This window comes from Drechmeria coniospora, chromosome 01 (assembly GCF_001625195.1).
Source record: "Drechmeria coniospora strain ARSEF 6962 chromosome 01, whole genome shotgun sequence".
Lineage (NCBI taxonomy): Eukaryota > Fungi > Ascomycota > Sordariomycetes > Hypocreales > Ophiocordycipitaceae > Drechmeria > Drechmeria coniospora.
This window is the reverse complement of record NC_054389.1, coordinates 4,956,934-4,983,375: the sequence shown is the minus strand read 5'-3', so window position 1 is coordinate 4,983,375 and position 26,442 is coordinate 4,956,934. Positions and strand designations below refer to the sequence as shown.

General features: G+C 56.0%; 10 protein-coding genes across 10 annotated transcripts; 6 read left to right on the top strand and 4 right to left on the bottom strand.

Moving 5' to 3' along the window:
* Positions 1-113: 113 nt before the first annotated feature.
* On the top strand, positions 114-6,314 carry DCS_01235 (Pre-mRNA-splicing factor rse-1; the record flags this gene model as incomplete). Its single annotated transcript, XM_040798570.1, has 4 exons — positions 114-189; positions 501-2,607; positions 2,809-4,099; positions 4,989-6,314. 4 exons carry the CDS (start codon positions 114-116, stop codon positions 6,312-6,314), a joined length of 4,800 nt encoding a protein of 1,599 aa, XP_040659453.1.
* A 257-nt stretch (positions 6,315-6,571) lies between these two features.
* On the bottom strand, positions 6,572-6,918 carry DCS_01234 (mitochondrial import inner membrane translocase subunit TIM13; the record flags this gene model as incomplete). The annotated part of the gene is made up of 2 exons (XM_040798569.1): positions 6,572-6,739; positions 6,835-6,918. 2 exons carry the CDS (start codon positions 6,916-6,918, stop codon positions 6,572-6,574), a joined length of 252 nt encoding a protein of 83 aa, XP_040659452.1.
* A 793-nt stretch (positions 6,919-7,711) lies between these two features.
* DCS_01233 (Legume-like lectin) lies at positions 7,712-8,596 on the top strand (the record flags this gene model as incomplete). Its single annotated transcript, XM_040798568.1, has 2 exons — positions 7,712-7,764; positions 7,840-8,596. 2 exons carry the CDS (start codon positions 7,712-7,714, stop codon positions 8,594-8,596), a joined length of 810 nt encoding a protein of 269 aa, XP_040659451.1.
* A 2,916-nt stretch (positions 8,597-11,512) lies between these two features.
* DCS_01232 (cAMP-dependent protein kinase catalytic subunit) lies at positions 11,513-13,446 on the top strand (the record flags this gene model as incomplete). The annotated part of the gene is made up of 4 exons (XM_040798567.1): positions 11,513-12,469; positions 12,656-12,909; positions 12,979-13,356; positions 13,419-13,446. The coding sequence occupies 4 exons, from the start codon at positions 11,513-11,515 to the stop codon at positions 13,444-13,446; spliced, it is 1,617 nt and encodes a 538-aa protein (XP_040659450.1).
* A 1,769-nt stretch (positions 13,447-15,215) lies between these two features.
* Positions 15,216-17,216, top strand: DCS_01231 (uncharacterized protein; the record flags this gene model as incomplete). Its single annotated transcript, XM_040798566.1, has 6 exons — positions 15,216-15,302; positions 15,373-15,590; positions 15,673-15,854; positions 15,962-16,599; positions 16,663-16,852; positions 16,972-17,216. 6 exons carry the CDS (start codon positions 15,216-15,218, stop codon positions 17,214-17,216), a joined length of 1,560 nt encoding a protein of 519 aa, XP_040659449.1.
* Positions 17,217-17,700: 484 nt separating this feature from the next.
* DCS_01230 (uncharacterized protein) lies at positions 17,701-19,848 on the bottom strand (the record flags this gene model as incomplete). The annotated part of the gene is made up of 2 exons (XM_040798565.1): positions 17,701-19,486; positions 19,538-19,848. The coding sequence occupies 2 exons, from the start codon at positions 19,846-19,848 to the stop codon at positions 17,701-17,703; spliced, it is 2,097 nt and encodes a 698-aa protein (XP_040659448.1).
* A 1,134-nt stretch (positions 19,849-20,982) lies between these two features.
* Positions 20,983-22,565, top strand: DCS_01229 (histone acetyltransferase type b catalytic subunit; the record flags this gene model as incomplete). The annotated part of the gene is made up of 3 exons (XM_040798564.1): positions 20,983-21,010; positions 21,086-21,370; positions 21,424-22,565. 3 exons carry the CDS (start codon positions 20,983-20,985, stop codon positions 22,563-22,565), a joined length of 1,455 nt encoding a protein of 484 aa, XP_040659447.1.
* Positions 22,566-22,856: 291 nt separating this feature from the next.
* Positions 22,857-23,901, bottom strand: DCS_01228 (pyrroline-5-carboxylate reductase; the record flags this gene model as incomplete). Its single annotated transcript, XM_040798563.1, has 2 exons — positions 22,857-23,788; positions 23,844-23,901. 2 exons carry the CDS (start codon positions 23,899-23,901, stop codon positions 22,857-22,859), a joined length of 990 nt encoding a protein of 329 aa, XP_040659446.1.
* A 554-nt stretch (positions 23,902-24,455) lies between these two features.
* DCS_01227 (CTD kinase subunit gamma) lies at positions 24,456-25,367 on the top strand (the record flags this gene model as incomplete). The annotated part of the gene is made up of 3 exons (XM_040798562.1): positions 24,456-24,611; positions 24,684-24,857; positions 24,942-25,367. 3 exons carry the CDS (start codon positions 24,456-24,458, stop codon positions 25,365-25,367), a joined length of 756 nt encoding a protein of 251 aa, XP_040659445.1.
* A 424-nt stretch (positions 25,368-25,791) lies between these two features.
* Positions 25,792-26,407, bottom strand: DCS_01226 (54S ribosomal protein L12; the record flags this gene model as incomplete). Its single annotated transcript, XM_040798561.1, has 2 exons — positions 25,792-26,115; positions 26,186-26,407. The coding sequence occupies 2 exons, from the start codon at positions 26,405-26,407 to the stop codon at positions 25,792-25,794; spliced, it is 546 nt and encodes a 181-aa protein (XP_040659444.1).
* Between the last annotated feature and the right edge of the window lie 35 nt (positions 26,408-26,442).

Below are 26,442 nucleotides of genomic sequence, written 5' to 3'. Positions count from 1 at the left end.
TTCCACAACACAAAACACACCTTATCCCATCCTCCCACGCGGCAGAGCGAAACCTCGCGGCAAGTAAGGCACAGCACAGAGCCGCGCAGGCTTGACTGCACCCAGAGAGGACCATGGCGACCACCTCCAACATGTTCCTTTACTCGCTGACGATCCAGCCGCCAACCAACGTCGTCCAAGCGATTCTGGGTCAGTTTGCAGGCACGCGAGAGCAGCTCATAATTACCGCCTCCGGATCGCGCTTGACTCTGCTGCGTCCTGATGCGAGCTTGGGCAAAGTCCATACCGTCTTGATTCACGATGTATTTGGCATCATCCGCTCCCTTGCCCCCTTTCGCGTCACTGGCAGCACCAAAGGCAAGTTCATCGCTCCCGTAGTCCTCCCAACCCATCATCACAATTTTCCATCCCTTGCCTCGGTACCCTTCGCACACAACGTACACTTCGTCGGATGCTTCCCTTCCCCTGTCATACAACCATATGCTAACATTCGGCGTTAGATTTTGTCATTGTCTCCTCTGACTCGGGCCGTATCACCATTGTCGAGTACGACCCTGTGCAAAACCGCTTCGCGCGGGTTCATATGGAAACATATGGAAAATCAGGCGTCCGGAGAGTCGTTCCTGGAGAGTACCTGGTGTGCGACCCTAAAGGCAGGGCCTTTCTTGTCGCTTCCATCGAAAAAAACAAGCTCGTCTACATCTTGAACCGCGTCTCGGGCGGCAGCAATCCAGAAGGGAACCTGGCGGCAGAGCTAACGATATCGTCGCCCCTCGAAGCTCACAAGCCTAGAGTTCTTGTTCTCTCAATGGTGGCTCTAGATGTCGGATATTCAAATCCCGTCTTTGCAGCCCTCGAGATCAATTGCTCAGCCCTCGATCCGGACACCAGCGAAGAGGGGCTGGACGAGGTTCAGACCCAACTGGTATACTATGAGCTAGACCTCGGCCTCAACCATGTCGTCCGGAAGTGGTCCGAACCCGTTGATCCTACCTCTTCCCTGCTCTTTCAAGTCCCCGGAGGCTCTGACGGTCCCAGCGGTGTCCTGATTTGTGGCCTGGAAAGCATAACCTACAGGCACAGCAACCAGGAGCCCCTGCGCATCGCGATTCCGAGGCGTCGAGGCGCAACGGAGGATCCCACCCGCAAGCGCTCCATTGTCGCCGGAATCATGCACAAGCTGAAAGGTAGCAGCGGCGCTTTCTTCTTTCTCCTCCAGACTGAAGACGGTGATCTCTTCCGCGTAACCATGGACATGGTCAAGGACGACGCCGGCAAGCCCACTGGGGAGGTCAGAAAGCTCACCATCAAGTACTTCGATACCGTCCCGGTTGCGACGAGCTTCTGCATCCTCAAGAGCGGTTTCCTCTATGTCGCCAGCCAGTTTGGAAATGCCGGCTTCTATCAGTTCGAGAAGCTTGGAGACGATGATGGAGAAATGGAGTTCACCAGCGATAGCTTCCCGGTTGACCCGCACGCTTCGTACGATCCCGTCTACTTCCACCCTCGAAAGGCGGAAAACATCACCATGTTTCAGAGCATCCCGTCGATGAATCCACTCACGGACTGCAAAGTCGCCAACCTGACGGGAGATGATGCTCCCCAAATTTACACAATCTGCGGCACCGGCGCCCGCTCCTCGTTCCGTACACTCAAGCATGGTTTGGATGTTACCGAAATTGTTGGTTCCGAGCTACCAGGCGCCCCGGTGGCCGTGTGGACACTGAAACTGAACCGAGATGACCAATACGATGCCTACATCGTTCTCTCCTTCGGTAACGGATCTCTCATTCTCAGCATCGGAGAAACGGTAGAAGAGGTTAGCGATTCTGGCTTTCTCACCCAGGTGCCCACCCTCGCGGCACAGCTCCTGGGCGAAAACGGCCTGCTTCAAGTCCACCCGAAGGGCATCCGAGTCGTTCGCAACGGACAGGCCTCCGACTGGGAGGTGCCCCAGCATCGCTCGATCGTTTCCGCCGCAACGAACGCAAAGCAGGTGGCCGTTGCCCTCAGTTCTGGAGAGATCATCTATTTCGAGGCCGATGATGAAGGCAACCTCAACGAATTTGAAGATAGAAAGGAGATGACCGGCACCGTCACCGCCCTGAGTCTGGGCGATGTTCCCGAGGGCCGAGTTCGCAGCTCCTACCTCGCCGTGGGATGCGACGATTGCACAGTCCGCATACTCAGTTTGGATGCCGGTTCCACTCTCGAAAGCAAGTCGGTCCAGGCCCTGACAGCTGCGCCCACATCCTTGGCCATCATCGCCATGGATGACGCTTCGTCAGGCGGGTCAACCCTGTATCTCCATATCGGCCTGCATTCCGGAGTCTACCTGCGCACCGTCATAGACGAGGTCTCGGGCGAGTTGACTGACACGCGCCAAAAGTTTCTCGGTCCGAAGCAGGTCAAGCTTTTCCAGCTCACGGTCGAAGGCAAAACCTGCGTGCTCGCGCTGAGCTCAAGGCCATGGCTTGGATATCCCGATCCCATCACCAGCAGCTTCGTAATGACGCCTCTAAATTTCTCCGAGCTCCAATTTGGCTGGAATTTCACCAGTGAGCAGTGTGAGGAGGGGCTCGTCACAATCCATGGTCAGGAACTAAGGTATGTCAAGATGCTCTTGTTTCCCTTGTCGTTACCACCTCTCCCCGCTCTACATGATGAAAACATGGATCCTACGCCTGAGGGCTGTGAGGCTTTTTACGCATTATTTCCAATTGTTCCTACTGATGAGCTTGCTCTGCGTCTCCAATGTCCTTGGTCGCCCATGTATCTGTGAGCTCTACCCTGCTGACACATCGCTAGCATTCTTTCCATCGAGCGGCTCGGTGACACGCTTACCCATAAATCCGTCTCCCTGACCTACACGCCGAGAAAGCTCATCAAGCATCCTGAGCAGCCACTCTTCTACACCATCGAAGCGGACAACAACACTCTTTCGCCCGATCTGCGGGAGAAGTTGCTTGCTGATCCTGCAGCGATGAATGGCGACTCGGCGGTTCTTCCGCCGGATACGTTTGGTTATCCGAGAGGAAACCACCGCTGGGCGTCGTGTATCAGCGTCATTGACCCTGTCTCTGCCGATGAGCCTCAGGTGCTCCAGACGCTGGAACTGGACAATAACGAATCTGTTGTCAGCTGCGCGATTGTTCCCTTCGCAAGCCAGGATGGAGAGCATTTCCTCGTTGTTGGCACTGGAACGAATATCGTGGTGAATCCGCCAAGCTTCTCAAGCGCTCATATCAACATTTATCGTCTCAACGATGGCGGCCGAGCGCTTGAATTCGTCCACCGAACACCCGTCGAAGATCTTCCGTCTGCACTGCTCGCTTTCCAAGGCAGAGCATTGGTCGGCATTGGCAAGACACTGCGAGTGTACGACCTTGGCATGCGACAGCTGTTGCGAAAATCACAGGCCGAGGTGTCCCCTCGGAAGATCGTGTCCTTGAATGCGCAGGGGAACCGAATCGTCGTTGGAGATGTCCAGCACGGCATCACATACGTGGCGTTCAAACAAACATCCAACAAGCTCATCCCCTTTGTCGATGATTACGTGGCCAGATGGACCACCTGCTCAGCCATGGTGGACTACGAATCGGTCGCCGGAGGTGACAAGTTTGGCAACATTTTCATCGTTCGCTCCCCCCCCAAAGCGAGCCAGGAAGCGGATGAGGAGGAGACGGGCATTCATCTGCTGAACGCTAGATCCTACCTGAACGGAACCCCGAACCGTCTAAACCTCATGTGCCACTTCTACACTGGGGATACTCCTACCAGTATCGCAAAGACGAGCCTGGTAGTTGGCGGTCAGAGCGTGCTCCTTTGGAGCGGGCTTATGGGCACGATTGGTGTTTTCATTCCCCTCGTCACCCGCGAAGACGCCGATTTCTTCCAAACGCTCGAGCAACACCTTCGAACCGACGACCCGCCACTGTTGGGACGGGATCATCTGATGTATCGTGGCTACTATGCTCCCGTCAAAGGCGTAATCGACGGTGACTTGTGCGAACGATACAATTTGCTTCCTAACGACAAGAAGATGATGATTGCGGCGGAGCTGGATCGCTCGGTCCGAGAAATTGAGCGAAAGATCTCTGTATGCAGCACCACCTTCATCCCGCACCGAAGCAGTAGCTAACACGACGCAGGACATTCGAACTCGATCCGCCTTTTAGCCAACGATGAGTACCAGGAGGTATGAGCGATGCGATTTATGATGTATGTTGTCGATGCCGGCCTGTTCGTGTGGCATTTCTGAGTACTGTGCAATTTTATTCCATTCAAGCGATGATGGACACACAAGGGGCGGCGCATCGTCACCTCAACAAGTTGAACTTTGCAATTTGCAAAGCAAGTATGAGGCTTTGATACCCCAAGCTGGCTGACGCTATTGACACAATGCGAAGCGCTCAGTCATCCAGCCAGAAATGTAAATAGACCAGATAGGCCAACCATCGGTATTTGGTATGCATGTCGACGGGCTGACATTTCAGCTTCCGGCTGAGTTTCTCGTGTATATGAGTGTATCACGCAGCGCCCTGATCATGCTGGGAGATGCGGTCGTGCTCGGCATTCTGGTAGCCACTGTAGGAACGTCTTCTCCAGCATGATGCACTTCGAAGGCCTCGTATGTGTGTATGGTGTTGTGTTGGTCCATGGTTACCAGGACTATTTCGCCGAAGCCCTTGATGCTCAAAGCCTAGAGGTCACACGTTGACTTTTATTGATTTGGATAGCCCCGATCATCTTGTAATTAAGATTAATCAACTCCAGGCAGTGGGGATCAGTAGGTCTATCTTCAACGTAGTTTTTATGTTGGGTTGGTGAGCCAGCTGGTCGATGCTCTCTAGAGGCTTAGTGACAACCTGATCGAGTACCCAGTTATAGTTATTTTGCCCCCCCCACCACTTCCCCAATCGGCGACAAGGCTGCCGTATTTATCCTCCCTCCGTTTCGCAGCTTGTTTGGCATGCTTCTGCACCCAGCACGTCCCCGAAACCCTACCTCTTGGGGCGTCGCAACTTGCGGCTCTCAGCGACGGATACCCAGAACAGCTGCTGCAACTCGCATCTTCAGGACTGTATTTGACTTCAACGGAGCCATCCCCAGCGCTGAAGATGAGCAAACCCGGCCTGTCCTTTGGGCTCAATGTGCGGAAGAAGCCGGGTCCTGCGAAGCCTGTCCCGTCGAAACGGAAGCCACTTTTTGGCGGTGACGACGATTCCGACGATGGCAATGCGGATGGCGAGGCATGCACTGAAATTGGAGGGCGTTTGGACCTCGATGGCACGACCTCGGAACAATCTTCAAGTCAAGTTGCTAAGCAGAGGGGCGCTCTGCCCACACAACCGCCGAAGCTCAAACCGAAGTCGCAGAAGGCTGTATTTGGAGACCTTTCCAACACTCTGTCATCCAAAAAGAACGCTGAGACGGCCGAAAAGCTAGACCCCAGTGTCTACGAGTACGACTCAGTCTACGACTCCCTCAAGCCCACGAAGGAGGCTACGACAGAGGATGTGGAACGAAAACCGAAATACATGAAGAGCCTTATGCAGGCGGCAGAGGTACGAAAGCGTGATGCGCTGATTGCCGAGGAGAAAAAGATTGCGCGCGAGCGCGAGGCTGAGGGCGACGAGTACGCGGATAAAGAGAAGTTTGTTACCGAGGCGTATAAGAAGCAGCAGGAGGAGAACAAGAGACTGGAGGCGGAAGAAAGAAAGAGGGAGGAGGAAGAGGCAAAGAAGAACGAGGGTGGCGGCATGTCTGCCTTTTACAGAAAACTCCTCGACCAGGGCGACGAGAGGCATAGCCGGGTAGTCAAGGCGGCTGAGGAGAGAGCGAAGCAGGGTCCGCAGACGGATCAAAAGAGTGACGAGGAGATGGACAAGGACAAGGCTGAAGCAAGGCTCGCGCAAGATCTGAATGAGAAAGGCGCATCTATCGCGCTGAACGAAGACGGCGAGGTTGTCGACAAGCGCCAACTTCTTCAAGGGGGTCTCAACGTCGGCGCCAAGAAAAAACAGGCTGTTGAGCACGAAGCGGGTCGGGCCAGGGAAAGCAGCCGGAGCCATTTCAGCGGTGCACAAGTCGACAGGAAGCAAGCCATGAGGGAACGCCAGACGCGTATGTTGGAGGAGCAACTGGAACAATCGTTGAAGCGTTCGAGGGAGGACGAGAAGGCTCAACGCGAGGAAGTCGAGCGCACAGCAAAGAGCCGCAAGACAGAGGGTGAGATCTCGAGTGCGAGGGAGAGATACCTGGCAAGAAAGCGCGAGGCGGAGGAGGCCAAGAAACAGGGCTCGACGGAATAGAGTTGATAAGATACCCAATCAAGTGAAATATTTCGCTCTGCGAAGGAATATATTGTTATCTGAGGTGCTTGGGTCGTTTCACTTTTTCCATGTTCCGCCAATGACCCAGGTGTCTGCATCCGACTAGACTGTCGAGTTTCCCCTGGATACCTCATGCGGCGCCCTTTTGTATATATATCAACACGTACTGTACATGGAATCCCAGGGATTCCCCCCTGCGCTTGCTTCTGAAAGCTTTCTAAGGTGCGACCGCGCGCCTACTGGTTGCCCTGCGCCTGTCGAATACGGTTGATATAGGCCGAGTTGACCTGGTTCCAAGTGGCCATGTACTTCTCCATGCACATCGTCATGCATGTCTGCTCACTGCTGGAAAGGGAGCTTCCAGGTTTCGCGATGCACTTTTCAAAACAGGATTCTTGAAGCTTCTGTATCACCGAGAGCGCGGCAAAGTGGTTAGCCAAGACGAGTCGAGCAGAGCCGAAGGGGGATCATCCAGAGGGAATATTGACTTGCGTCCTACCTCAATAAGAACTCTGGCGTTGGCAAGGTTCGCCTCGGCGGTGACCTGTTTCATAACAGACTGCTTGACGGAGCTGGAGTCCATGATGAGCGATGGGTGTTGGTTGTCGCTGCAGCTACCGAACTGAGGGTGTCTGAAATATCGACAGTACGAAGTACTTGTATGGCCATGACAAAATTAGGACGTATGCATTAGCCACAGGCCGGCAATGTGGCGCAGTGCTCGAAAACTTCCCATTTATTGTGCACCCACCAGCAAGGTGCAGCACGGAGTAATAACGAATAAATATTACTCTCGTGTTACTCGGTGCAAGCTAAGCTGTCTGGGGCACCGCCACACCGGAGCACCATAGCTTCGTTCCAGGTGTGTGTGCCTGGCTGGCCTTTTTCCCTGCCTTGACCACACCTGCCTCAAAACGCAGCCGTTCATTATTTTCCACCTCACTCGCCTCATCACCGCCTGATCGACGGTCGCGTGAGCCGAACTAGGCTACGAGGCAGGATCGTTCATCGAGAACTGAACGCAACGCGCTCCCTTTCCTTCCGCTATTCCTGCCCAATCGTCAAAACGCGAGGCACGGCCCATGATGCGGCTACCCTCTCTGTCGGCGGCGCTGGCCGTGGTGCTCGCTTGGACAGCACGCGCCGAAGACCCGCCGAACTTGAAGAGCATCCAGGCTCGTCCCCTTCGGCCGGCTCTGTTCAATTTCCAATGAAGCTAACGGTCTGCCGCAGTTGAGGACGCACAGTCTGTCACAGGTAGGTCGGCCGGCAGCAAATAGGGGTCAAGGATCAAGGGGTCGAGAAAAGGCGATGGAGGACTGGATAATGGTTGACGCTGACTGGTTGACTGATTATAGCCATACCTCGACTCGGATATGCAAAGTCGATGGTTCGACTTTGGAGGAGATGCCATCATTCGGACCGACTCGTATGTTGATCGGACCTCGCTGCATTGTCCCCCGATCAATAAAGGTCGACGCTGACTTGACGCTCTCTCTCCAAGGTACATTCGCCTGACATCCGATCTCCCCTCACAGTCGGGGTACCTCTTCTCCCGCGTACCGCTGACGGCGACCAACTGGGAGGTTGAGGTCGAATTCAAGATCTCTGGCAAGAATCAGCTCTACGGTGATGGCTTTGCCATGTGGATCACCAAGCAGCGAGCTCAGCCGGGACCGGTTTTCGGCTCGACCGATCGCTTCGAGGGCTTGGGCATCTTCGTCGACACGTACAAGAACAATCGGCCGGGCATCGTCTTCCCCTACGTCATGGCCATGTTTGGCGATGGGAAGACGTCGTACGACAAAAACAACGACGGCAAGGATGCCGAGCTCGCGGGATGCTCGGCGCGAGGCATCCGCCACGCCTCCGTTCCGACCAAGATGCGCCTGACGTACATCCAGGACAAGCAGCTCCGGCTAGAGCTGCAGTACCAAACCGAGGACGAGTGGACGGTGTGCTTCGAGACGGACTCGCCGCCGGCGATCCCAAACATTGCCTACCTGGGCTTCAGCGCCGAAACGGGCGAGCTGAGCGACAACCACGACATCATCTCGGTGACGGCCAAGAACCTCTACAGCAACCCCGGAGCGCCGAGCCCGGCGCAGAAGAAGAATGGCCAGCCTGCCAGCCACCCGAACCAGCAAGGCGGCTCCTGGACGTGGTTCTTTGCCAAGGTCTTCATGTTCTGCCTCGTTGTCGGCGGTGGATACATCGGCTTCACGGCCTACAGGGCGAGGACCAAGAGCCATCGGTTCTAAACCAGCAGGCTGTCGGAGCCGGGCAAGGATGGGTTACCGGCTGGGACAGATGCGATGCATGAAAATGTTGGGTCGGGCCAGGATGCTTCGCTCCATGTCGGCGGTGCGTGGGTTTGTCCAAGTAGGTGCAGGTCCAGGTGATTCGAGGAATATAGTATAAGCTCAGTGCGATGGAGATGCAGAGTTGTTTGGCCGCTGCCCTGTGCATATGTCAGACGAAGCATGCATCATTGGCATTGGCGGGTCGGGGTGAGCTGGGGCATATGATGCGCCAACAATGAAATGTCTTCTTCCCCGGATACGAGTTTCGCTTGTTGGATCACATTTTCGTCCAGACTGGGCCCAATCCGGCTGGTAATGGTGATGGCGAAAATGAGAGAAGTGCGGAGATAAAGGATGCAGAATCGCAGAGAGTAGGAGCCATAGTGGCCGGTGCCCGTGTCGAATCTTTCATGGGTGCCTCCGTTTCAGCTCGCTCGCGCCGCCTGCAAATAGGTGCGGAGAACAGCACTTCTTGTAGATAGCTGTGCCGAATCCCGATCGAGTTGGTTGGTGCGGTATAGGGTAGGTTGGATGGGGAAGTCGATGTCTCGGCACCCACCCGCCCACGTTGGCCAGTGTTTCGATGCGAAGCTCCTGATACGGGCTTGGAAATATTTGGGCAAAGATGCCACAAGAAACAATCAGAATAAAATTCATCGACGGGAAAAAATGGCTTCTGACGAATACTCTTCGGCGGCAGTAACCGAAGCATACTCTATCCTTCAACCTATGCAATTTGGGAATGGTGCAGAGAACGGGTCTACGGCATCTATGAACTGCGTGCGGTACTGATCGTGGTGAAACACCACCTCTTGCAAATGGGACTTCTTCATCAAAAGAGCTCCGGGGATAGAGAAAGCCTCTCTCGGATTCGCTGAGGTCCGATGGAGTTTTTAAGGTTTCTGGTAGAGCGAGACGACTACCGATGGCGTCGTTCTGTTTTCAGCGTTGACGCCTCGCCTCGCCCCTCATGGTCGGATGCTGGATGCCACAGGAATCCCTGCCGTCCACGGCCATTCGCAGATGACCCATTGGACCAAGGGCCTGGTTTTCCGTATACAGGCATGCTGGGCAGCACCTGCATCATCGTGCGGTCGTTTTCCGGGAAAGCTGCGGATGTTAGTAGCCGAGTCAATGAGCTACCAATTTCACGAATGCCTGCAGAGAGCATGATTCGCAACCAGTACGGCGATTGGCCAGAGACATGTGGGATTGAGTTCTTTGCTCATTCTCGGGCACCCGCGCCAAGGGGGCGAAAAGGAGGGGGAGGGGGGGGGCGCGATGGGGTTCGGTTCGACTGATCCTGGTACGTGAAAGCAGCAGGTGTGCCGGTGTTGGTAAGAGAGAGTCTTGACCAGAATTGGGCAAGTCGCAGCTGGCTTGCTGCGGCGCTGCACCGTCCGTTCTCGTCCAACTGCCATGCCAGCCAGCTGCGAGGATGGAACATGGGCCTGACCGACCACTCACTCGCCTTGTTTCCAAATGCGTAGAGGGGAATCGATGACAAAGGTGAGCCTCGTCTCATCCTCAGGACCTAGTGAAATTCGCATCATGAATGATACTGCACTACAAGCAGGTGCCATTTGTAGGCCTCGCCTGGTTCGAGGTGAGCAACATTTCCGGATATCTCAGTAAGCGTGTCGACTACTGGTATTACTCCTACTGTCCGGCGCTGTCCGGTACTGAACGCTTACCAGCTACTCTAGTAGTCGATGCTTGCACTCGCATGCGATCACCGCGCCCATGTGTAGTTGTACATGTGCTCAGTACGTGCATGTGTAAGTACAAGTGCTCTTGCAAGGTACTTTTTCGTTCAAGTACTACCTAGTAGGTAGTAATTTACTACTCCGTACTTACCTGCACATAGTAAGTACGTGTGGTGTATTGTAGAGTACTCCGTACGTGTACACGTAAATGGGTGCACAATTAGGTGTACAGTACTTGAGCAGGTAGGTAGGTACCTGTACTTGTAAGTGAGGTATTACTGTAGGGACGACGCAACAGTACGATTATTTACTAGAAGGACTAATACGGATACTCGTACTCCCTACTCCCTACTCCGTACTTTGTCGTACCGATACTCCGCACTCCGTACCCTTAGCTACTAACCGTACATGTACATGTAGTACGCCCAGTTGCATCTAGAAGGCTCGGTAGGCACGAACCTTGGGCAGGACGAGCAAGTACAATCGGCCTTCGAGGTACTCCGTACTACAGAGTACTTGTACCAGTACCAGTACAGGTACTGTGCAGCACCAAGACGGACGGGCTTGTGCGTACTGTACGGAGTCCTGTACATGTGCAGTACAGTGTTCTCCGTACTTGCGAGGTACTTACTTGGTTCTAATGCTGCTAAACCCCATCCGATCCGATCGGCCGTGTCCTCCCAAGACCAAGCAGCACCAAAGCCGCACCGAATGTTACCCTCGTCGACTCCCAGACCTTTGTAGCGCGCAAGTAGTCCGCATGTGGTGCCGGTAAGTAATAGCTCTTGTCCGGAGACAGACAGGGCCCGTACAGCAAGAAGCCCCTGGGCCCCGCTGGTTCTCTCGCGCCCCGGTAGGTTTGCGGCGAACTGTCCTGCCCACCGTCGACAGAGGACGAGAACGAAGATGATGAAGGAAGAGGGCCGTCCGACGTAGTTCGAGTACGTGTACAAGTAGTACATGCTCACACGTACCTGCGCTGCTGTCGAATCTTACCTCCCCTCCTCCCCGTCACCTCTCGCCGATGTGACATCGAACCCCCCATTCGATTGAATTATCCAGCAGCGAGCGCTCATCCCGTGCAGACCTGCTGCCGCTTCGACCAACCCCCCACCCCTGGACCCCCGCCCGCCTCATCTCCTCGCCTCGATAGACAGGTATTATTATTATGCCTTCCCTCGGCGGATTCCTTAAGAAAAAGAGGACGAGGGACAGCACCTCCACGTCAAACCCGACCAGCCCCGTCGCTGGAACGGCACTGTCCAAACCCTTCGGCTCGACCTCGTCGCAGCAGCGATCCAGCGCAGCCTCGGGCTCGCAGGAGCTAGGAGCATCAATTGCCACCCAGCTCGGCCAATCTTCCATATCATCTGCATCGGGCGCTCAGGCGCAGGAGTCGCAGCCGGAGCAGGCGCAGCCGACGACGATGAACCCCCAACCGAGCACCGGCGCGGCCTTTGCGACGCCGCCAACGCCGCAGCAAGCGCAGCAGCAGCAGCAGCAGGATCCGCAAAGCCTCCCCACCATCAGCAACCTCATCAACGTACCTCAGAATGACGGCACCACCTCCTCCGCCGTCAACAGCATTAACAACGGCTACTCTCCCTCACCGCACCACCTGACCCAGACCCCCCCTTTCCCGAGCGAGAGCCCCGGGACCGATCCTGCTCGGATGCAGCAGCAGCAGCAACAAGCCTACCCACAGCCGACGATGCAGCCGAGCCAGCAGCCCGCGCCCACGTCCGATGGGCAACCGCAGCAGCCGCACAACCAACCGCACCACCAGCATCAGCTGAGTCACTCGACACCTCGAATCACAAAGGGCAAGTACTCGCTCGGCGATTTCGACATCCAGAGGACCCTCGGCACCGGTAGCTTCGGTCGTGTCCACCTCGTCCAATCGAAGCACAACCAACGGTTCTATGCCGTCAAGGTGCTGAAAAAGGCCCAGGTCGTCAAGATGAAGCAGGTCGAGCACACCAACGACGAGCGCCGCATGCTGGCCGACGTGAAGCATCCCTTTCTCATCACCCTATGGGGCACCTTTCAGGACTCGAAAAACCTCTACATGGTCATGGATTTCGTCGAGGGCGGCGAGCTCTTCTCCCTCCTGAGGAAGTCGGGTGTATGTATCCGCGCCCACCCACCGACGCACCGCCCCTATTCGCTTCCCCTCCTCCCCCGTTTGCTCCCCCTCCTCCCCCGTTTGCTTCCCCTCCCCCCCGTTTGCTTCCCCTCCTCCTCCGTTGGCCCCCTCCCCCCCCGTCCTCGTCGACACCCGCTGACGTGTGCATTGTGCCGTGCGAAACAGCGCTTCCCGAATCCCGTCGCCAAGTTCTACGCCGCCGAGGCGACGCTGGCAATCGAGTACCTTCATTCGAAAAACATCATCTACCGAGATTTGAAGCCGGAGAATCTGCTGCTCGACCGGCACGGCCACCTCAAGATCACCGACTTTGGCTTCGCCAAGCGGGTGCCCGACAAGACGTGGACCCTCTGCGGCACGCCCGACTATCTCGCCCCCGAGGTCGTCTCCAACAAGGGGTATAACAAATCCGTCGACTGGTGAGTGGCCTTGGACGGACGCGTGAGCGCCAGCTCGGAGGCGGACGAAGCGGCTGACCGTCGTGCTAGGTGGTCCCTCGGCATCTTGATATACGAAATGCTCTGCGGTTACACTCCCTTCTGGGATAGTGGATCGCCCATGAGGATATACGAAAACATCCTCAAGGGCAAGGTCAAGTACCCAGCCTACATCAACGCCGACGCGCAGAACTTGCTGGAACGGCTCGTGACGGCCGACCTGACGAAGCGACTGGGCAACCTGTACGGCGGCTCGCAGGACATCAGGAGCCATCCTTGGTTCACCGAGGTGACGTGGGACCGCCTGGCCCGCAAGGACATTGACGCTCCCTACACACCACCCGTCAAGGCCGGTCAGGGCGACGCAAGCCAGTTCGACAAGTACCCCGAGGACCCGGAACCGTACGGGGCCACAGGAGTGTCCGACGAGTGAGTTTTCCCATCCATCCGACTCTCGACCCCGCCCGCCCGACTGACCCGTTTCTCGACAGCTACGGCCATCTGTTTACCGATTTTTGAGACAAGACTTGACGCTGGCCGATCGTGGACGACGACGGCACGAAGCGTGGAGGCGATTGGATCGGACGGAAGCTGTCGGAGCCTGCGCCGCTGTACCCTTGTCCTCGTTTGTGCCCGGACATGCGAGGCCGACAAGACTCTGGGCTGCGCACAAAAGGCCGGGAGAGGGCGGAGATAGGCAACACCATAGTATGCATCTGCATGCAGGCTTTGTGGTTGGTGGATTATGGAAGGGCCGGGCCTCACCTAGGAAGCTCTCACTCACTCGCTCGCTCGCTCACTCACTCGCTCACCCGCTCACCCACCCACCCACTCACTGTCTTTAGCTGGTTGCGACGCAACAAAGGATACCTAAACACCCTGTACCTGTATGTTAATTATTCCATCCTGGGCTTGGCAACAGGCGGTGCACGGGACGATTGAAACAGAAACAAACAAGAATACAAAGACAAGGCGAGGAACAGAACACCGTGTGGATTTGCACCCATGTAATTGTAGGTGTTTTTCGGAGAAGTCGTGAGCGTATGATTCTTGGGAGGCCAAAGGGCCGCGCGACCGACTGTGAACTCCGTACTGGTTGATGTCATTATGTGCTGTCTGCAATCGTCGTACTGTGCGGAGAGGGTTGGTTCTGTGGTGTTTCGACACTTGGCCCTCGACACACACTTTGATGCCAATGTCGCTATGGAGTAGGCTACTAGTAGCATTATTTACGGCAGCACTTTCCCGTACCAACAATGGGTGTAGCACATGTCCTCCGTGCAGTGTATTTACATGCAAGTAGGCGTGCGAAAATCGTAGTACTCGTACGGTCCTCGTACCTGTAAGCGTACATGCCGGGTAAGGGAACTGAGTGTTTGTAAAACTACCTAATACTTAGAATCCAAGTCTCAAACCAACCAACCCCTTGGAGAGCAGGCGATCCCTTGTCTCCCGATCCTGGTTCTTCCAACCCCGCCGCCCCCGCTATCGTGGTATCAACTACCGACTGGGTTAGGCGGTTACGCAGGGTAGTAATGATAATTACTTATAGTACTTACTCCGTACTCCTTACAACTACAGTACTGGGTATTAAGTACTTAAGTACTGTACTTGCTCACTTACATGTACAGTACAAGTAAGTGCTCCGTACTCCGTACTTGCACCAGTTCCCTAGTATTATTACATGGGCACCTACTGTACTCCGCACTTCGTACTTCAGTACTTATAGTACAACTACATACCTACAAGTACAACTATATCCATGCAAGTACAGCAACGCGCTGACAAGGACTCCGTACACCTATACCATACCGAAGTATGTACAGTACATGCAGGTGTACTCCAGGCATGTACAGTACAGATGCTGTGCCCTGCTGACAACTGATAAAGTCGCGCGGCTGGGCGGGGAGGTTGGATCGGACAGGGGACACAATAGTGAGTCGTGACATGTAAGTAGGAGGCAATTACGGGCGGGCACGAACGAGTACCAGTGTCTGGCTGTGCAGAGGGAGCCGCTGCCTATTCTGCATGTGCATCGGCAAGAGGAGGAGAGCGAGGCATGCTTACCTATTACCGATCCATCGACCTACCAACCTACCAACCTGCATGGCTTGCTTCTCTCGTTCCCTGCCGCCATCGTCGAGCTCTACCCCGACTCTGTGCCTGCAGTGGACCGACCAGCTCTTGGATCCCGACATAGGCACCCAGGTACCATGGCGATTGCATTCATTTTTCGGGCACAGTTCAATAACTAATTGCTGCGCAGGCCGGAGACGGGGCGAAACGAGATGGACGATTACATGTTTCGGTTCTACATCGATGAGTGTCGAGTCGTGAGCGAAGCGACCACGTACTTGGAGATATTCAACTACTCGGTACGTCCTCGGCCGCCATGGTCTCGATATTCATCCAATCCGCCCCATGTTGTCCGCTAACCTCCCGCAGGACCCGTTCTACAACTCGTGCGAGGAGCATCCGCTGACGCAGGATGAGTTTGACAACTTTTTGCATCGGAGGGTGAGTTGCAGACGCCCGTTCGCAGATGCTCGTCCCTACCGGCCCGCCGAGCGACTGACTGAATACGGCACCGATATCCAGGGGGCCTTTGCGCCGCCGGACAAGATGCGGGACGGTACGAGGCTGCTGAGCGGCATACGACTTGTGTAAGCTGAGCTGCCGACGACCGGCACCTACCACCTCCATATCACTCCCCTCCCTTGATCCTCCGTTGACGCTCCCGCCAAGGGTGCAGAAGAACGCCAAGGACAAGGACACGTTCATGCCAAAGGTCATTTCGTTGCCCAAGGACTCGTACGAGAGTATGACGCGGGTGCTCAAGCTGCCCTTCCGAGCCATCGAGACGTCCTCGGTCGTCGGGCCCTTCTTCTGGTCCGCCTACGACCAGGATGACGACGACCCTCATCTGCGTGAGCAGCTCTTCCCGAGACCCTGGCCCGGTCCCTGACCCTTCAATGGGCCGTCCTGCGGAGTCGGGTGACGATAAGGCGAACTGACCCGACCATTTCCGCCGTAGAAATCATCCACCGCAAGTCGGACGTGCGGAAAAAGGGCAAGACGCGTGGCTGGGAGATGATACTCTCCCACTCCTTCACCACGAGCATCACCACCGGCTTCGTCAAGGGCACCGCCAGCTCCGACGTCGTCAAGATGCTCGAGCATGTCCGTGCCTGCGCGCCCCAGGTCGGCCATCCGATGCTCCTGCCAACAATTGTCCTCTCATATGACCTCTCCCCCACCAACGACCAGAAGCAGCGCGACGCCCGCGATTGGCTGCGTCGCCTCGAGAACGCCGTCAGCCTCCGCGACGAGGTCTCGGCCCACGAGCAGTACTTTCAGGACGGCCTTCTCGAGATCGACGGCCTGAGCAGGGACCTCGTCGAGTGCCACGGCCACGTCATGTGGAAGCGACCCCAGGCATACTGGGCCCTGACCGAGGAGATGGAGAGGGCCATGGACAAGTTTCACGTCAAATGGAGGACCATCGATGGCCCGGATGCAAACCTGACGCCGCAGGAGGAAGCGCACTGGAAGGAGATGGACAAGCTGCACAGGAGCCTGCAGGCTCGCCTCGACTTTTACAAAGTCAAGCTCAAGGGACTGGAGAATTACATCCATACGACGCTCGAGCGCCTCAAGGTCCAGCGCGAGGCCGTACGCCACCACTCCACACTCAACGGGACGTGTATGAATCTCTGTCGGCTAACCGAGCCTTAGCTGTACAATATCATGTCTCAGCGCGAGGCGAGGCTGAACCTCGAGATTGCCGGAGAGCAGCGCCGGATCGCGCATGCGAGCAAGCGGGACAGCGCCGCCATGAAGACCATATCTCTCATGGGTGCCTTGTTTCTGCCGGGAACCTACCTCGCCTCGGTCTTTAGCATGACCTTTTTCAACTTTCAAGCCGGTACGGCCAAACCCCACTTCCGTGTACCCCTTTCCCCTAGAAACAAGGGGAAGATCTCCGGAGGCCATCCTCCGCATGGGCGTCAGGTCAAAACTGACCAGAGGCGCATGCACCTACAGAAGCAACCCGGGCCGTCGCCCCTCAGCTGTGGATATACTTCGTCGTCACCATCCCTCTAACCGCCATCATCGTCTGCTCGTGGTGGTGTTTTGACCGTCGCCGCGAGGCTCAGTACGCCGTCGACGACGAGGACCTGGAGAAAGACATTGAAAAAATGGAAAAGGACATCATGTTCCACCTACGCAAGAGGACCATGAGCAAGGCTAATACCTGGAACTCGCTCTCCTCACCGGCGCACCCATAGCCCATCTTTCTCCACCGTTTCCTCGCCTATCCATTTTTGTTATTTTCGGAAGCATCATGACGATGCGACCAATGTTTCGCATCCGGATTGGTGCAAGGATGAATGCATCACCGCCGCAGAAAAGGAAGGACAAAAATCGCAACAGAGGGTCGAGAGACTTGGAGTCTGTTATGCGCAAAATGGCGACGACTAGCTACGACTTACGAATCCGCTTACGACATTGTCTATATTACTTGCAAACCTAGACAGCGACATTCATCCCATATTCACTGTGCCCACATGCCATTGATCGACAGTTGTGACCTACCTAGCCAATCTTACAGTAGTCGATGATTCCATGAAACAGAGCCAGAATTTTGTCGGGAGAAGCCCCCGCCGGCCACGATACGCCGTTCTAATGCAGGTCACGCATCCTTTCCGATCCCCAAGGTGCGAGAAAAGTAGTACATGAACACCAAGGCCCGCCGTGACCTGGTATTTCTCCTCAGATGCGAACTTGTCCCTCACTCCCACTCTCACCACCCCCTCCTCTTCCGCCAAACCACCTCCTAATGTCGGAAGGGTGCTGCGAGCCGGGCTCGTCGTTCCCACCCATCCATTTTGGACTTTTCAGACCGCTCCCAAAGTCTTGCAGCCACTTGGGCGCCTCTATGGAGTCGAGAGTGTTCTTCATCCGGTGGCCAATGATTTGGAACATATTGTCGTCCTCGGGGGGTTCATCCGCGAACGGCACCTGTCGACGGCCGTTGGCTGGTACAGGGACGGTGGAGCGGGTGGGAGAAGCGACCGAGCTTTGCGTCGAGGGGACCGATAGCCCAGGAGCGGATCGGCCAACTGCGTTTCCGCTCGCCGCCAGTCTGGCCATGGCCTCGTCGCGTCGCCGAAGGAGAGAGGTGCCGCCTAAATCGTGCTCTATGAGATCCCGTCCCTCGCGCCAGGATCCTGCGCCGCCGCTCAATGGGCTGTAATAGTCGTCATCCATGAGGTCAACTCCCACCAAGAGACGCTTAACCCTGCCGTAAATTCCGAACAATGTGGCCACGATGGGAACCAAGAGGACAATCGGGAAGATGTCGTTGAACCATCGACCGAGAGAAGTGAAATCGATTAGCCGGCCCAGAAAGTGGTAGAAGGTGGTTTTTGTGTAGATTTCGGCCGTGAGGAACGTCAAGAAGTTGTACGACAACGGAATGCAAAGCTTCGCCACCTGCATCGCGTACCAAAAGGCTGACTCATAGGCAGTGTTACGCTTGACCAGCGCGCGGCCTCGCCAGACCTTGACCTCTGTCATGGAAGTGAGCGCGGCCGCGCACATGTAGCAGATCCAGCAAGCCGATATCATCTGGCCGGCGAACCCGACTTGGGCCTTGTCACCAACCCAATGGTGGACGACGCTGAGCCGAACAATGGACAGCTTCGGAAATGTGAACTTGACGAACTCGGACCATATGATGCAGACAGAGGCGACGGCAAGAAGCATGCCCAACAGCAGCTGTCCGTATGGCAAGATGTAGTAGTAGCAGAGGAACCGTGTGTAGGGTGTTAGGATATTGACCCTGCCCCAGCCTCCAGAATGCGGCGAGGTATTGCCAAAGTCAAGAGTTTTGGAAGCAGCCGAGTCCAATATCGCCTGCGCCCTGGCGGCATCTCGGGTGAGACGGTTCCATTCGTCCGCGTATCGAGACCGGGCGTGGCGTGCGCGAACGAGCCGTCTCGTCAGATCGGCCAGATACATTTCGGTGATGACGGTCGGTACAGTGGAATCGCGCGAGTCAATCCTGACAGCGGAGGATGGATGCTGGTTGGCGGATATGCCGGCCATATCTTGCAGCTCCTCAATCCAGTCCTGGAAGCCCACGGCGCTGCCAGTCTTCCGGCGACCAAGCTCGTGGACTTGGGCCTCAATCTCTTCCAGGGTAATGAGAGAATCCCCCACCTGCTCATGGACCTTGGGTGCCATGGTCTGCAGCCTCCGTAATCTCCCGCTGATGCTCGCGCCGCGAATCAACTGCCTGGGGATCGACACCAAGCCGTGTCCCATCAGGTAAACGGCGAGAAACAGGCCCCAGCAGTAGGCGAGGGCCATGATGAGGGCCTTGAGGGATTCAAATGTGAGTTGGTACACGATGGCGATGTAGGCGATGCCGACGACGCCGGCCGCGGCACATATAGTGTAGAATTGTGCATTCTGTCGGAGAGAGTACGTGAGCTTCTTGTTGGGGTCGTGATAGCCGGCATCCGAGTATTCGCCGAGGATGGGGAGGAGAAACCTGGGATCGATGGGTTAGCGGCACGGAAGAACAGATAGAAAGGGGGCGCACCATGTCAGGGCGAATATCAGCCAGTACGTGATCCTCCATGACACCAAGACCACTCGCTCTGGCAGCCACACGCCTCTCGTGGCCTCGTCATCGGTGGCGGCGCTCGACGCAAGATCGATGGGGACAAGGATGATGACGATCGAGGGGAGCCAGAGAGCAAAGAATATGGGAACGAGATAGAACGCAGGCGTTGTTCGCAGTGGGAGGTAATGGCGCAAGATTAGGAGGACGACGAGGGAGATGGCGAGAAGGGCAAAGATGGCGAAGATGGTTGAGCCGACCGGTGTGGCAGCTCTCATGATGTGCGCCATGGTGAGCTTCCAGCTATGGAAGCCATCCGAGCGCTCGCCGCGGTCGTGTACGAAGGATGCCGGTACCTTGAGGGAGATGGAGGAGAAGTTGGAACAAACAGGTTGGGGCCAGCCGTGGAGTAGAATTGTTCGTGTAGTAGTAGAAGGGTAGGTCTGAGTTGCGGCCGATGTGTAGGGTGAACGCAGCCGAGTATGCGGAGTATACAGTACACTACTGAACTTGGTTGTTGTACTTACTGTACGGAGTACTTACTAGGTACTGTATTAATACTGGGTAGGTACGGAGTACTCCGTGCTTCCAGGGGATGACGCCAGTTGGGTTGGGGCGCGTGGATTGTGGGGTCGAACATGGTATACAAGTACAACTACTGTACTGTAAGTACAGTACTTACATGTGAGAGTGCTTGCACGGAGTACGGAGTACTTGTGCCTTAATACTCCGTACCTACTTGTACATACAGGATGACTTGTACAAGTAAGTACCTCATGGCTACACACTCCAGGTACGAAGTGATCGTGCTTGTACTTAAGTACAGTACATGTCCATTGCAATCCGCAAGTACTTCGTGCAGTAATTGACCTTACTGTAACTACTGTACGGAGTAGCCCTTATTAATAAGTACTAGGTGCCAATATGTGCAAGGCCTGCTTGTAATTACAAGTACCTTTAGGAATAGGAATTTGATGTATTCTAAGTAGGTACTACTTAAGTACTGTACATTTAGGGGGACATGTACTGTAGTTGCATGTCTACAACTAGGTACAAGGACCTACATGCGCTGCACTTACTTACATGTGTGGTTTACAGGTACAGTAAGTACTTATTACTTATCAGCCATACCAGGAACTATACTTAGTACTTACTTACAGTACTATGGTACAGTACTGTACTTGGGTACCTACGTAGCAACTAGTTGGCTGGCTCCTCTGCTCCTTAAAGTGAGTCGCGTAAGAAGAACGCGGCAACTTTCCTCTCGCGTTGTGAACGTATCCTCTCTACAACCACCGCAGAATACCGTTCTGACCCCCCCCAAACTGCCATCACCATCACAGCACTTCGTGCATTTTCTGAACCAAAGCTCAGAGGCATCTGCGGTTTGAAGCAGAACGACTCTCCTGGGAGAGCATCTGGCCATGTCTTCCGTGACGGATCTCCAAGAGTGTAAAACCGCCCCTCCACGGCCCCCCGATCAAGCTACTGAGGTGTAGCTGCGTGACTGACTGGTTGATCGCGCAGGGTTTGAGGATTCAAACGAAGCACTCTCCATCAGCCTCGTCTCGCCCACATCGTCTGGAGTCACAACCGTGGCGACCTTTCATCCCAGATTCACCTACTCCATCTTCGGCGATGACGAGAAGATCTTTGGCTACAAGGACCTCAAGATCGCCTTGCGCTTCCGCGCCAGCGACATGCGACCGCACTTGCGTCACACCTACAGCAAGAAACTGAAGCCGTCACCCGGAGTTGAAGAGCCTGTCGATGTGGTGGCTGTGCTGGACGAGGGCCATCATCTGCCCAAAGGTTCGCTCTGGCATAAGTCTCCCGGCTTCGCCCCGATTGCTAACGCCGCTTAGTTGCCTTTGTGAAGGCGTCCGACTTCGAGGACAGCTCGATCCAGCTCGGCGACGACTGGCACCCGCCTGGTGAGCTTGAGGCAACGATCAACGACGGGAATGACAGATACGAGATTTGGAGAGGCAGCCTTCAAGATGGCGCCGTCAAGCAGCTCAACAACCGTGTTCAGATACTTGTCCCGCTTTTCATCGAAGGAGGAAGTTACATTGGACAGGATCAAGAGTCATCCTCGTCGGATGTCAGCATCCCCGACGCCGATCGATGGACCGCCTTCTTTCTCTACAAGACGCAGCAATCCGCTGAGGACGCCGAGAAGAAGTCGTACGTGTTCGTTGGCTATTCGACCGTGTACCGGTTTTTCTACCTCCAGCCCACTTCACCCTCCAAGTCTCCTCGAGGGGATTGGGAGTTGCCCAAAGGGGACTTGGACATGGCGGAGCTTCCTTGCAGAACGAGACTTTCCCAGTTCGTCATCTTGCCCCCCTTCCAGGGTAGGGGCAACGGACATCGCCTGTACAAGACCATTTTCGACCACTACCAGAGACACCATCAGACGTTTGAGTTTACTGTGGAGAACCCGAGCGAGTCCTTTGACGATCTCCGAGATATTTGCGATCTTGCATTCCTCCGGGCCGTTCCCGAATTCCGCGCGTTGCGCTTGGACCAGTCGGTGTCGATACCGAAATTTGGCACGGTGCCGAGCCTAATCGTTGGCGAAGAGACCCTCGAGGATGTGCGGAAAAAGGTCAAGATTGCGCCACGACAGTTCGCCAGAGTCCTCGAGATGTATCTCATGTCTCAGTTGCCTCGATCCGTGCAGCCGAACTTGGACCTGGACGAAGTCCTTCCGCAGCCGACGAAAGCCGACCAGCACCAGGCTCGACTTTGGAAGTTGATAGTCAAGCAGCGGCTGTATCGACACAACAAGGATGCTCTCTCTCAAATCGAGCCCTCCGAGCGCATCGAGAAGCTGCGCGAGACGCTGACCGGCGTCGAGCTGGAATATGCTCGAATTCTGGCCGCCTTTGCCCGGGCTATGGGGCATGCGGGCCAGTCGCAAGCCGGATCGAACGGGAAGCGGAAGCTGGAGGAAGCTGACGGCGACGGCACCGGCAAGAGGGCGAGGCGGGGGGACGCATGAAGGAACCGAGCACACAACCATGATGACGAACCTGGACTGTATGTAGGCGTTGGGCGTCGTGGTCGGGCTCGGGGAATACTCGCTCGATATTCTAGCAGACTTCAGGGCCGAGGGTGCGACGAATTGGCACCGGGCAAAATCACCACTACTATACGCCAACATCCGTGTGGCTCGCGCAGCGCTAATGGGTTCACTGCTGATGCCCATCACGCTTCATACCTTGAAGCTTTCACCATTATTTTGGCCTCGCGAGTATCGATGACTACGTAGACTCATACGCTCCCCCAAATCTCAATGTCTAGTGCCATTGACGTTCTTGACGCCCTCACCAAGCTGGCTGGCAACACAGGTGGCCTCGCGCATCGCTCTGGCAATGGTGCCGCGAACCTTCCCTTCCTCGAGCACCAGCAGCCCGCCAATGGTGCAGCCGCCGGGTGTGGAGACCTTTTCCCTCAGGATAGCCGGGTGTTCGCCAGACTGAACTAGACCCGTCGTTCCCCTCATGGCCTGGACGGCCATCCTCTGCGCTTCGGCACGGGGAAGACCCATTGCTACGGCGCCGTCGATGGCAGCCTCGAGCATGAGGGCAAACATGGCAGGGCCGGATCCGCACAGGGCCGTGGAAGCGTCCATGGTGTGTGCGGGGAGGTAGACGACATCGCCGATGCGCTTGAAGATCCACGTAACCAACGACTTGGTTTGCGAAGGCAGCGGGGGGTTGTTGATGCCGACGACGGTCATGGACTCGCGGATGAGAGCAGCCGTGTTGCACATGGCGCGGACAACCCTGCAGCGGCCGTCCTTGCCCGGGTCCTCGGTGGGGATTTTGCCGTGGAGAGCCATCTCCATGTGGTCGGTCGTGATGCCGGCGCAGACGCTGATGAGCAGCTTGCCGTGCAGTGCCTTCGCCATGCCGGCTTGGCCGAGGACGTCGTTGATCATGTAGGGCTTGCAGGCCAGGAGGACGACCTGGGACTGCTCGACGGCAGACAGGTTCTCGTTTTGGACCACCTTGACGATAGATGAGTGCTCCCACAGCGCTGCCTTGACTCTCTTGGCGCTCTCGGCGCTACGCACACAAGCGATGAACCGAGACGGCAAGGCTGGAGGAAGTTCCTCCGAGGGCGTTGATGTGCCGGAGGAGGGGGTCTGCAGAGGCTTGGGGCCATTTATCTCCGACAGGGACGTGAGGACGCCGTTGAGGATGGCGATGCCCATGGTACCTTGGATGCATCCATGAGTGATTGTGTGGAGAGAGCTTGGACGAACAGCACGTACCGCAGCCAAGAACGGCCATGGTGAGGTCCGAAGACAGGGGGCCTTGCTGGGAGAGCATCTTGACTTCTTGGACGAAAATGTAGCTAGATGTATTGCTGGCAGGATCGCGACACTTTCCACGGAGCAGGACTGTGTCGACGCAGGTGGCAGGCACTCGCCAATTGGAATGGCCGCTGCTGGTATAAAATTTGGACCGAGATGAGCAATTGTCGGGGTATGATGATGACGGAAGATGAGCTCGTTATACTCAAGTTTCAGACTTGCAATGATTACAACCCAGGAGGAGAGGTGTCGTCAGATGGATTGCTGATGAAGCGGGGAGGTCTTGATGGGTGAAGTGGATGTCGACCTCTGGTGTGTTAGCGGGGATTTCGGGGCTTTACCGTACCTTCTCTAGTTAATCTTTTCAAGACGTCACACTCAACACCACTCACCACCTGTTTGGCAGCAACCAACTCACTATCTTCACAAAGAACCATTGTTGGGCAGGAGTCCCTCAGGCTTCCGCAATCGCAAGACCAAGGCACGACGAGCCATCGGCATTGCAAGACAAGGCTGTCGCGACGTGCACACCTACGCATCCCTTTGCGCCAAAGGCGCGAAGTAGGAGCCATGGCGGACCCGTTCGAGGTCCGCATGCGCTTCAGCTCGCAACTGCAACATCTCAACGCCTCGGTGAATTCTGCACAGAAAGCAGCGCAGTATGCGCTAAAGTACAGAGACATGGACGAGGACCTGCACTCTTGCATCCTCGAGCAAGTGGAACGAGTACGATACCTGCTTCGTGCATCCTATCATGTCCGTGGAAAGGCCCTTGGCCAGTGTCTGACTTGATTGAAGAACAATATGAACACTCGGGCGAACATCATGTATTTCATCGAGCACTTTCTTGACCTTGCCAAGGATGGCCACACAGACTACATCCGCATGATGCAACGCGACATCATCCGAGTCGTTGACGCTGTTGCTCCCGATGATGGCTCCGGTGCGGCCAACGTCAAGGTCGTTCGCAAAGTGAGTCGTCGTCTGCCACGAGGCCGAGCATCGGCGTCCCTCCTTACGCACCCCCGAGTATCCTGTCGGCTAACCTCACCGCAGGTCCTCCAAGGCCTCCGGGCAAAGGGCCATCTGGAATCCCAGGCCGTTAGCCAGATCGAAGATGTGTTGAAAGAGCGGGAAACCAACGACGACGACCTCGTCACGACATCTCCCGCGAATGATGTTGGCATGTTGGATAGACCTCCGTCACGGACGGCGGCGAAAAAACCTGGTGCCCACCGGCTGGACAAGCGACAGGTTGAGCAACGCATCGAGGAGGACCGGGAGCGCCACAAACGAGAGAGGGAAAACATCTGGGCAGTCCCCAAGGGCGATGACGCGGAGATGAACAAGCTTTGGGAGGAGACGAGCGACTTTGGCGAGGACGACGAGCGTCTCGTGGCGGAAGAAGAGGAAGATTTCGAAAAAGAAATGGCGATGCAGCAATGCCCCCACAAGCAAACGACCAACGGGGATCGACATTGATGATTTTGATTTGATTTCAGCATCCATCAGCGGCATCTGCTGGCGCGGGCAGAATCCGGCGTCTGTGCGCCGCATGAACATACTATTTCGGCGGCGAGACGTAGTGTTTAGTTGCAACAAGAGATACCCATGTACCAGTTTTGCTCGGCGGCTGGGGTGATGGGGGAGTATTGCCCACCGGAATGTCAAGATGCGATGAAGCAAGCGTGATGCCAGATGCGTGGGGGTGCACGCCCTGCTCGGGAACGGCGCGAGAGCACGGACAGCCCCGTCGAGTGGATGATCTGCTCATTCAGAGGCGACCCATTGTCGTCGGATACTAGATACTAGTACACATGTGGTTTTGTACATTCACGCCGGCCGCGATCGTCACCCAGCCCGTTCGTCAGAGCGTCCGAGATAGAGCCAGCTCCTTGTTCGAGCCTTATTCCATGACAACGGTAGCACCTAGCTCTTTCATCGTCGCAATGATCTTCTCGGCCTCCTCCTTGACAACGTTCTCCTTCATCATCTTGGGCGCGCTCTCGACAAACTTTTTGCTGTCCACGAGACTCAGGCCAAGTAGGCCCTTGACCTCCTTGATGATCTTAGCCTTGGCCCCGGCGTCGAAAGCCTCGAGCTTCAGGGTGAATAGGGTCTTCTCGGCAGCAGCTGGCGCGGCTTCTTCCACCTCTTCCACGACCGCGGGGGCGGCCGCGGGGGCGACGGCGAAGCCGCCCATGGGCATGTCGGGAATGTTGAGTGTGCTCTGCACAACTATGTCAGCATCGAGCCCAAGCCTGCCGCACCCACCCAACGACGTCCAAGGAGCCACCAACCTTGAGGCTAGAGACGAGCTCTGCCGTTTCCAGCAATGTCAGTTTGCTGATCTGGTCCACAATCTGAGCAATCTTGGGATTCGTCGCGCCATCGGCTTCAGTCGAGTTGAATCGCCTCGGCGTCGCCGCAACTCGAGCCATCTGTGAAGGCGCTCTCGCCAGCTTGGCGGACCGCAGTTGACGAGCGCAGCTTCGTGCCGCGTACCGGCAAGACATGGCCATGGCTGATGATGTGGCTGTGGGTGGGCGTGAGATGA